General features: G+C 32.1%; 1 protein-coding gene across 1 annotated transcript; it reads right to left on the bottom strand.

Annotated features, from left to right (window-relative positions):
• Window positions 1–901: 901 nt before the first annotated feature.
• LOC134722000 (ATM interactor-like) lies at window positions 902–10,658 on the bottom strand. Its single transcript, XM_063585402.1, has 4 exons — window positions 10,483–10,658; window positions 5,288–5,425; window positions 4,150–4,358; window positions 902–3,496 (listed from the first exon to the last, which is right to left on the bottom strand). The coding sequence occupies exons 1-4, from the start codon at window positions 10,636–10,638 to the stop codon at window positions 1,231–1,233; spliced, it is 2,769 nt and encodes a 922-aa protein (XP_063441472.1). The 5' UTR covers window positions 10,639–10,658; the 3' UTR covers window positions 902–1,230.
• Window positions 10,659–12,207: the final 1,549 nt, after the last annotated feature.

Genomic DNA, 12,207 nt, shown 5'->3' with positions numbered 1-12,207 from the left:
CTTAACTGCCTAATGAAAGAGTAGTAGTATACACTATTGACTGGTTATGAGGATAATAACAAGTTTGTTGTCTCTTAGAAACCAACGATAGCTCTAGGCATAATGGTTTTCTGGATATAAAAAAATAACATATTCGTACCTGCTTAATCTATTTTTGCCAGGGAATGCTTATACAAAGATAATCATATGCCTGGCCTCAGCATAAGCTCATTTTTTTGTAACTTCTCTTTAATAGTAAAAGAATGGATTTTTTCATAATTTCAAAAGATCAATGTTGAAGGACCAGACAAAAGGAAGATAACTCCAAATTTTCCAAAGAGGATTTTCACAATGCCATCATTCTATTTTTAGAACAGATATTACTTGATTCCTGTACCATAAAAAAGTAATGTAACATCACTTTGTGCCTTGGATATCTGAGCATATATTACATTGATAAATTTCATGGATAGAATGTTATAATCAATGAACTATATTTTATGTATCAAAAAAAGGTAGTGGATATCAAGTCAGTCCCAAAAGGTTTTGATTGCATTTCAGGCAATCTGTACCTCAAAAATCAAATGGTAGTTCCCTAAGTTAGTTATATCTTTTCATTGTATGGTGCTCTCATATTGAAACTAAATAATCAGTACTCAGTATTTTACCAGAAATGAGTTGCCAAATTGACAGCAAATCAGATTTTTCTGTGTTTTGAAGGCACTTTCAGGCTTACTTGACTTGCTCCATTATGTGCCTATTTTCCAATCTGTCAATGACAGCAAAAATATTCAACTTCACCATGTTCACAAGTTATTGCACAGAAACAATATAAAACTGTTGGCAGCTGCCTGCCCATCTTACGTCAACAAATTAAATCACCAGATCTTTCCTTCTAAAAACATGTTAAAAATGAAAACAATAACCAAAATATTTTTTTAATAACTTAATATATCACATCTTACTAAAAGCATTCAATATTATAAATATATTTGACTTTAGCAGTATTATTATTTGTCAGAACAAAGCACCCAAAAAAAATGAAAGACTGAAAGTATTGAAAAATTCTAGCTTTATCCATGTTATCTGTTTATCTAAAACTGGTCATCTAAGAATATGAATGCAAATATAAATATTAACATATAAGCTTAAAGGCAACCCTACCCCCAATATCACAAATAAATGATAATTGGAACTTTTGTAGTGGCATTACCACATACAAATACCCCTAAATAATGTTTCAATATGCATTCAACGGTCTAGTTCTGCTAGTAATTCGTTCAGTTCTTTCCAAGTTGTTTGAGTATGTGAATCTGTTAAATCGATGTTAAGGCCTCCTCTCTGAAGAACAGTTTGAGTTTCAGAACTTGTTAACTCCTGCAAACTTCGTGTTTGGGTTTCATTATTACTAGTATCTAGTGCCAACGCTGTCTGGGTATGACTATCAGTGTTACTGTTGAAATCTAAATTTGTTTGAGTATGGTTGTCCATATTTTCCATATTTATTCCAGACTTGCTTTGAGTATATATATCTGTACTATCTACTTGGATTGCTGAAGATCTGGAATCTATATGTGATCTTCCTGACGCTACAGGTATCATTTCAAGAACCTCAGAAACAAGAAATTCCATTTGCTCACTTTGATAATTATTATTTCCATTATGTGTGTTTCCCTCACCTTCCATGCTTGTTGAACTATCGTGGCAGAAACGAGAACCTTTATTTATTTCAAAGTCATATGCCATATTTGTACCTTTAGATTCAGTTTCTGTTTGAACTACAGAAGTTTGTGTCCCAAAACTTAATGGAGGATTTTTGTCTATTCCTGTTTGAGTTTCAATGTCAATTAGAGATAAAGGTGCATCTTGAAAGAATCCATAGTCAAGTGTTTGTGTACCAGACGATAAAAGTTCAATAAATTCATCATAAGTTTGAGTTTCCATACTGGATGACACAAATGTATTACAGTCTAAAGTTTCAGTTAATGTCTGGGTATTGACAGATAAACTATTTGTTGTCTGAGTTTCCATACAGGAAGAAAAATATGTATTTCTATCTAAAGTTTCCGATAAAGTCTGGGTGTCAACAGATAAACTATTACTTGTCTGAGTTTCCATACTGGACGACAAAAATGTATTATTATCTAAAGTTTCAGAAAATGTCTGAGTATCAACAGATAAACTATTCTTAGTCTGAGTCTGCACATCAGTTAATGACTCATCTGAATCAAATGTTTGTGTTTGTATACTTGAAACAAGAGATTCGATAGATTCAATATCAAGGTCAACGGTCTGTGTTTGAGTATGTATAGCTTCTGTAGATGGTGGAGGATCCGGTGAATTTGCTAAGAAGTCAAAATCTACAGTTTGCACATGTGAATCAATGGAAAAAGAAGGGTCATTACCAACACATTTATTTACTTGTGAATTCTCAGTATTGATACCAATAGAGCTTGTTCCTGTATCCATATGAGAGGCCGAATCATTTTGGGCCAACAAAAAGTCTTGGAAATCACTAGTCTGTACACCAATTGTCTGCATAAAATCAAAATCACTTATTGATGTGGACATTGAAATTCTATCTCCATTTGTGGAAGAGTAAGAATTCTGGACCTGGTTACCTTGAACATCAGAAAACTGTGAACCAGTTGATACCATCTCATTTTGGTTTAATGTCTGAACTGATGAACAAGCTGTATTACTAGAATTATATGACATATATTGACTTGATGAAAGTCCAGTATTTGAAAAATGAATAGTATCTGAAACGTTGGTGCTTTTAGTTGGATTTACAAGAGATTCCTTTTTAGATTGTCTTCCTTTAGTCTTAGAAGTCTTTTGTGTTGACAAATCTGATGCAGATTTATTGTATAATTTTTTCCGACTTATTATTCTTTCCTTGGGGGAAGAACTTTTATGAGATGTGTTTCCTCTTTTAGATTTTGGAGTCTTTCCTGTTTGTGTTTCCACACATTTCTCTTTTGGTGTGATTTGTGTACCAACAGATGAGCTTTCAACAGGAATATTTGCACTGGTCATTGCTTGAGTCAGAATACAGTTACCCAATGTCTGAGTTTGTGCTATATTCGTTGTTGTATCCTTACTTTTTATCGCTATCTCTTTCCGTGGTTCTGAAACGGTTTGCATTGCAGAACTTAACATAGGAACTAAATTATATTTGCCTACATTGTTTATAAAGTTCAAACTTTGACTTCCAGTATCTTTCTGTGTTTGATTTTGTTTATTAGAGTCGGCACTGGAGTTTGGTAGGTAATCATGGTCCAATAAATGCAGTGTTGATACTTCAGATTTATTGGTATTCACATTTTCACGGATATTTGCCTGGGTTGGTATTGAATTGTTCTGATTGGTCATTTGATTCATCATAGTAACAGGCACAGGTAACAATATTACAGGTATTCTCAGGTTATTTTGATGTGATATTACATCTTTTATACTGTTGGTAGGCTTTTTATTATTGTTCTTATCTTTGGCTTTCTTTTTGTCCACTTTTTCCCTACAAATAAAGATGGCATAAATTAGTGTGAGACTCCTTCAAGTCAATGTTGCATGTTATGATAAGACATTAAGTTATATAAACCATAAAGCAGCTGAATCTTTCAAATGTGACAATATATTGGTATCATTCTGAGAACGTTTACTTTTCTTTATTGAACAAAATATCAGGATTTTTGTTCAATAAGCACATGATTAACTTTATACTTATTTGGTTATATAGTAATGTTGAAACATGATATATAAGCATTAATCATTATTAAAGCAATATAAATGCTAAATACAATAGCAGACAAAGTTGTCTTGCATCTATGTATATATTTATTTAAATCTCCCCTTATTCCAATTTTTTTTTTAACTATAACTGTTGTTAAATTTCATATATCTTGAATAATTCACCAGTGCATGACCCTTGTGTTTTAGTATGTGTACATGTAAGATTGCTGACAAATTTTGTGATGAAATTGAGAATGAAAAATTGGGAATGTGTTAAAGAGACAACAACCTGACCAAAGTGCAGCAAACATTAAACTGGAAGTTCAGGAGCAATGATTTGAATGATTTTATGCTAAAAATTATATATTTCATAATTTATATACATTTGTATCTTCCCATCAAAAGGAAGACCTAGGGCTACACCCCCTTAATTATTACCTTTTAGTATACATTTCAGGTATTTGGTGTTGTGTTCTATTGCAATGTGTCCGGAGTGCCTCAACAGATACATATGTACACTGACATGAAGTACATGTAAATGTCATTCCACAATGGCTCTCATGTCTTTTCTTGTCTTTCTCCATACCAAAGCCATAACCACATTTACTGCATTTAAACTTTTTCTCTGCATGAACTTTCAGAAAATGCTGTCAATGAAAATAAAAAAATGTTATAAAACAACCACCTAGCATAATAAACAAATATAAATAGTCTACACATAACCCCAAATGATGGGCAAGAGTTTACATCATATACTAAGCTATAAATAAATCAAGAGTTGAGAATAAAATGTATAAACATCAAATTTTATAATGATTTAGGAACATTTGAAAACTTCTGGATCTATCAATTTATAGACATGATTCTAGACATGGAAAAGGCACAATAACTTAATGTCAATTTTTATCCAGGCTGAAAAGTACATGTATGTCATAAACATCTCTTTTTCTGTCTGATTCCTTTCTTTTTAGGGCACCAACTTTTGTGCATTTTGAGCATATTTGATTTTGTGGATTTGTCACAGTCCCAACACAACTGAAAATAAAATTTGTAATTTGTTGAACATTTTGTTGTGTGGTTTAGGGTTTAGCTGAACCCACGAATAATAATGAATTCACAGTATTCAAATTAATCCTAATCAGAAGAGTATGAATCTATATAAAGCAGAATTATTTAAACATCTATAGCAGACATACATAACAGTTATATAATTATTGTCTTCTAATTATCTTCCATGTGAATAATTTTCAATATTAGAAATATGAATTTTTGCATTATGTTTTTTCCTATGTCTTAAGCATGGCAATATTCCCACTAAGCGAGATAAGCTAATAAAAGACCTGAGTTCAAACATCCCTCATGTTACACATATTTTACCTGTCCAAGGGCAATAACTTAAACAATTAGCTATGTAGTATCCCTTGATTAATTATAAATCCACAATGTTACATTTTGCACTAACATAATCAGTTCATGTTAGTACATTAAGTACTTTATTGATTTAAAAGACCTTAACTCTGCACTTATCAGTGTTTCAACTTTGAGACAGATTATATATTTAAATTTGATTTAATACCTGCTTTAATCCCGCCATATTTGTAAAATGCCTCTCTGAGTTTATGTTATAAAGGCAATCATTCCGTGGACAATGATATTCTTTGTAAACTTTAGGATCAACTTTAATTCTTCGTTTCAATGCATCATCACTGTCTGACTGAAAAATAAGTTATACGATAAATCAGCTTTAAATTCTTCTATAAAAAATAATGTAACTTGTATTTTTTAAAAGCCTTTGACAGATTTGTTAAGTTACTATTAATCAAAAGTTTAAGGTTTAATATGACAATTAGGCAGCACTCCTTTTGCGCCAATTACTGTTTTTCAGGGGTATCATTTGCGCCAAATATTTTTTTCCAAATGTATCAATTGCGCCAGTTTTCAGAACTCATGTGCGCCAATTTACCTGAACACATATTGATCGTACATATTAAAGATTAATATTCATCTGGTATCATTTTTGTGGAAATATACATGAGACAGACCCACAAAGTTAGGGCGTCAAATACTACGAACAGCAAGCAAAAGAAAAGCTACTGAAAATATATCTGAAAGACCAGCTAAGATCATGTGTACAGAGCTATTTCATCATGAAGAGAAACATCTACAGAAAAATGACTTGAAGTGCATAAGACAGTCTATGTACAGAGAGAGAGAAGATAATTGTACCCTGCCCAACCAAAAAGTTCAGTAGAATTTCAAGAAATTTTAAGTAAGGTAGGAGTGATCACAAATAAAGAAGAAGAGTTTGTTTTAGTGAATGATATTGAAAGTGGCATTGTTATTCTCGGTTGTGAAGCTAACTTGAAATTTCTTTGTATGCAGGGCAGAAGATGTTTTTGTTGATGGAACATTTAAGTGTTGTCCGAAGTATTTCCAGTAATTGTATACAATACATGGATTCAGGAATAGACATTTAATTTATATTCCACTTTTATATTGCCTTTTGCCTTCTAAATCAGGAGACTGTAATAGAAAAATGTTTTCTTTGCTTAAGGAATTTTTTTCTTTAAATTGGCGCAATCTTATATTTTATTTTTGGCGCAAATGATACCATGTAATTTGAAAACAGGTGGCGCAAACATAGCATTAGAGAAAAAAATTGTGGCGCAAAAGGACGTATTTTTGGCGCAAACGGATCTCTCCCGACAATTAAATGTTAAGTATAAGCCTTGTGTTCTTATATTTTTTGCAATACTTATATTTCAGTTTGTAAGGAAACTTAAGGGTTGATATAAATGGCTAAGTTGTTCTTTTAAGTTGAGGAAAATTATTTTCTATTAAGGTATAAGGATATTATACTCAGATAATAAAATAGATGTCCCAAATAAGTGATAAAGTAACTATTGTGTAAGCTACTGGAATCTGGGTCCGTTCACGCCCATTCATGTTTGCACCCACTCATGTGTGCCCCTTTTACTTTCGCATCCTACATGTTCGCACCCAAAGTCCATTTCACACCCTACATGTTCACACCCAATTTTAATTGGTTTTGGGTTTAATAACTTGGTTATCAAGTTTTGGCAAGTAGTATTCTTATAAGTATAATTGTTTTCGTTGTCTTAAAATAAAGTGAGACAGCATTTTTTATTGTCTTGAATAAATCTAAATTTTGTTTTGGATAGTGTATTGTTAAAAAAATAATATTCCTTTCTTAATAAAGTGGGATTATGTCAACGTTTTATTTTGTGTTGAATAAATCTTAATCATGTTTTGGTTAGTGTATTGCTATAACATGTATAACTTTGTTTCATTGACTTGTTTAAAAATGGAGTTAGATTCTGACTATGTTTTTTTTTTGTGTGTTGAATAAATATTATCATGTTTGATCATGATTTGGTTATAATAGTGTATTGCTATATTTTATTGTTTCATTGTTTCAGATCAAAGGGACCAATCTGTTAAAAATAATCATCTTTTGTGTTTTTCATTTAAAATCTTCAATCTTTTACTCATATAAATACTATAAGCTATAAATACATTCAGTATTTACACGAAGGCAATTAAAAACAGCAATTGTGATTTTCCAATTATTCCAGGGTTGGCCAAGTATTACCCGCCCGGGAATTCCCGGGTGGGAAAACCCGTGTTTTCCTGGGCTGGGCAATACTCCTAGAAATTGGTTATAGTGGGCAATACTGGGCAATATGAGTTTCCTATGCTTATTTAAACACTAAATAGTAAAGACTTGGTACAGTTTCATAGTATAATGGCTATATATATACTTTTTATACAGATAACCATTGACAGTCATTTCTAGAAGATTGAAACGTCAATTTCATTCTCTTCTCTATAAATTCTATATGTAGGCAGAACAGAAGATTTGTACATTTAAAGATACCTTTTTAATTAACAAGTATTGTTTTAATAATCCAAACCTTGAAACATGCATTTTATTGCAGTGTTTAAGTGACTTGTTAATTTTATTTGTCATACATTCATATTGCTAAATAAACACCCTAAGGGGTCATGCCAATAAAACTTATAGAATTATAAGGGCTGATTATTGTTACATAAACAAATCTGTGTTCTAATCTGAATAATTACTTATTAATTAGTGACATTATTTAAATGTAATTTTTCTTACAAGTAATTGTTAATTCTTAATAGGAGTTATATTTATTTGAAAAAACATTTTTTTTTGCTTTATATTTACAGTTTGCCCATCTAGACAAAATGCGAAACCACAGGCACTTGTCTCAGAATTTTTTTTTCTATATACCTGAGACAAGTGCCTGTGTGCTAAACAAACAAAATAGGGTATAAATGTCTTATTAAATGTATTAAATTTGTGTTTATCACTGAATCCTCTTTAAAATTCAGACAAATATTTTATATTACCCAATATTGCCCAGTATTACCCACTAAAACCCAGTAAAACCCGGGTTTTCCCAGTATTTCCCACTGGGCTGGGCAATACTCATAAAACCCGGGTTTTTGCCAACCCTGAATTATTCAACTGGAATTTGAATTACAATTGGGCGCGAACGTGTAGAGTGCAAACAGACCTTGGGTGCAAACGTGTGTAGTGCGAACGATAGGGTGCGAAAGTATATTTGATGCGAACGGACGTGATACCAAACTACTGATTTTCTGCCTAAATTAACTTGTTGTGTGTTTTTTAGTGAAGTAGGAGATATAAGGCTACTGGTGCAGTGTAAGGAGACTTTAGCGTAGTACCAATAAAGATGTGCATATTGGTTTAATTTAGAATGAACAATAGAAAGTTGAGTTATATGCTGAGTTACAAACTGTCACAGTAACATGGATAATTTGGTGGTACATGTGATTTTAGTATATGCCACAGTGCATGATTTTTTAAAGTAATATACATTGATTAGTGTATTGTAACCAGAGAGCACTTATGTACGCTACAATTTATATTGTCACCACAGGGATTTGAACCCAGTTGTCTGTGTGACAGCCAGTGTGTTAACCCACTGAGCCAAAGAATCGATTCTCTAGCTCAGTTGATTAAGACTGGCTTTATATGTTCTACCTGTACTAAGGAGGGGAAGCAACCCCGCTACAGTATAAATGACATAACTTGTGTGCCTTAGGTAGCAATATACAGTTAGGAAAAAAACTTAAAATTGACACTCATAATTTTTAAACACCCTCTTTCCCCTCCTGTCTAACAAAGAAGGCTTTAGATGTGTCTTATGCATGTATATACTTTTAGAAAGAGAATCTTCCATAGATTTGATTTCTAATGGTCATAAGGGTGAAATATAATCCCTTTTGGGTGTAACCATGGCAACAATCTGCATTTCTTAGATACAAAATATAGCAACAAAAGGGGGTGAACATGTCACAAAAGTCTCCAAAATTTGGTCTAAAGGAAAATTTCAATCAGTTACAGTGATACCTTTCCTGAATCCATAGGTTTATATCTATCAAGTGGTTCAAAAAAAATCATATGCCTTCCTGCTCGTTTTTCCATAAAATTGAATTGAAAAGATTGAGCGCAAAATCTTTGTTGATAAACACTACCATAATTTATGGACCTATGGACGGTACGGATAGGAAAATATGGACTGTCAATCATATAAATGGCCTATAAAACATGTTAAAAACAATCTAAATATTCATATAAACACACTAAGAAGGCTATATTATTCTTCAATTATCTAAAAATCAATTTTATTGTACAAAAACTTTCACATTTAAAAAATTCACATGGGCCATAATGCGAAACTAAACTTCTAACTGTGTATTGCTACCTTAAATGGAGTACAAATGTATATAGTATGGTGATGGAACAGTTTCCTGCATGTGTACAAAAGTGATTTGACATTAAGTTATTTTAAAAACACTCAAGTTTTATGTTTTAATTAAGCACCCAACTGGAATCGCAGCCTTTAAGCTCATTTTGGATAAGACCAACAACTGTTGCGTTATAAATTGGTGGTGGGTAGGCCAGGCTGTGTTGATCATGTTGATATCCTTTACACCAGTATCTTGAACAATATATTTTAGGCGAAATAATACTGGTTTGTGTGTAGTAGGTGGTTTTCTATGCTTAGGAATAACACCAATGAGAGCTTAAGGTTCTGATGATTTATTACCAGTATATAAAACAAGTCACTTGTGGAGTGAGTTGTACTGATACGGTTAACGGCACATCATATAAACAACAATCATGTTCTCTACATAATTACATTACATGGATTCAGTATTCTATAATAATGTTGTCCAAAATATATAAGGTTTACAGGTAAACTATGTGGTCAAGATAAACAGACATAAATTCAATGGACTGTCATGGCAATCGTCCGTGGAAATGTACAGGTACAAAACAAAGGAAATTAAACTTGACCGCGAAATATAAACAGCCAATCAGATACAATGATTTAAGTAAATCCCTAATGAATATTCATAAAATAATGTGAATATTACTATACATAAAAATAAGGTTTGCAAGTAATAATTTAAACTGAATATACAATATTCAAAATATGTAATAAAGCTTTTATAATAAATATAGTATTTAAATAGATGATTTTTACAATATATAAAATGATCATAAAAATCACTCTACTACATGTGCACCGATCATATTCACTGTGCATTATTCCTGCACATGCACACAGTTGCTTACAGTATCAATCAGTTGCTTATCCGTGCTACACTACAAAAGTAGTGGTACTCCAGTTAGTGGAGGAAAGAATAAAAATAATAAAGAAGAAGGTGGGTGTGGTGACGAAGAATTACCTCAGATACCCCATGGCTTCGTGTTAAATGCATACGAAGACTCCCTGATGAAAATACAACTTTATCACAATTAACAATCGGACATTTTATGTCAGTTTTGCAGTCTTTCATTGAATCTTCTGGTGGACAAATTTTCAAAACATTATTAGTTTCCATTGTATCTGTGGAGTTGCTTCCCTTACAACGATGTAAAAGTAAAATTAAAATGTAATAGGGACATTCTCCGGAAAAAAGAAGTTATTTTTTTACGGGGTGATAAGGATAACTTTGGAAAATATACTAATCAAGTTATCTTCTTGAATACTGAATTCTGTAATAGACGATGTATAAAATAAAAAATCATTTAAATATATATTAAGAAAAAAATTATTGTCATCAAATAAGCTTTATTTTTTAAAGATAAATAATATGGCCTATAAAAAAACTATATCCTCATATGCTTTTATAATCAATTAATTTTTCACCATTCAAAAATTATGTTCTGTTCATCTCCTTCATTTTAGCGATTTTTGTTAATAATGTGGTATATTCAATTGGCTGGATCAAGGGGATTGGGTGTTCTGGGGGTTGGAAACCCCTCTTTATTTTCGCCGATCAATACATTTGAATGGAGACAGATAGTTGGAAACCCCCTTTTTGTCCAGAGTTTTTGAATTTTGAAATCCCCCCTTTTTTTTTAATGGCTGGATCCGCCCCTGAATCCTTTCATTCAGTTAAAACTGACTGCCTTTAGATACTGTTAACATGTCACGGTACTTTAATTGTCTTTTGATTAATTAAATGGTATATTTTCAGGACATTGATTCAATTTGTACAAGAATATTTTTTCTTGTATAAGTGTTGCTGAATGAAATATGAAATCTAACCCACAATTTAGAGCCCGAAATTCAAAGTCAGTCAACAATATCTGTAGAGTCTACGGACTAACAAAACTTTACTTCTCAGTTTAATAAGTTGAATAAAGGGTCCCGTTATAAAAATTACTATACGGCCATGTTTCTTTTTGACTAAGAATGTGGACAAAATCCCTTACCCGCGACCACTACCGGCCGTCCTTGGCGTAGATATATGCGTCGGATTCGAAAATTAAGTAGCATTTAGGGTTGTCCTTTTCTAAGCGTGAGTTATGTTGAAAAAAACATCTCATTCTGTCGAATAATTGTTCATTCCAACTACTTATATAATAATGAAATGTTACACAGACTATACAGCATCATAGCATATGTTTGCTTAAAATCGAGAAATTCACATCATATGGAAACCTAAAAGATCAAACATAAAAACCGGAGCTGCTTTGTATTATCAATTGAAATTGTAACTTTGTATATATTTTTGTTATGCCTTCACTGGGAAATCAAGACTTTAAGGGTAATTGTGGGGGCATAACTCGGTTATTGTCGATTTTCGTATTATGTTGTATATATATCACCTTTGCACGCTTTCAGTGTTGTATACATGTTTACTTAGTTACTGAATGAAGCAGTCAAACACTGTGTTGCAGTTCATTCTTCGGCAGACATATGGCAATTATTGGGAATATAAAACTTTCTATGTGGTAGGGTTTTAAAGTTTGATATCGAATTTAATTGAACCTTTATAAAACAAGTGATCACAACATGTCTGGTAATGTAATTCAATCTGTATATCTCGGAGATTGGCAAAGGCAGGTCCGCCCCATTCATTTCATTACTTAACTAAACTGAAAACTATGTAATTATCTTAAAG

The sequence above is a fragment of the Mytilus trossulus genome, chromosome 6, assembly GCF_036588685.1.
Source record: "Mytilus trossulus isolate FHL-02 chromosome 6, PNRI_Mtr1.1.1.hap1, whole genome shotgun sequence".
Classification (NCBI taxonomy): Eukaryota; Metazoa; Mollusca; class Bivalvia; order Mytilida; family Mytilidae; genus Mytilus; species Mytilus trossulus.
Note: the sequence above shows the minus strand (reverse complement) of the source record. Positions and strands in the feature narration are given on the sequence as shown.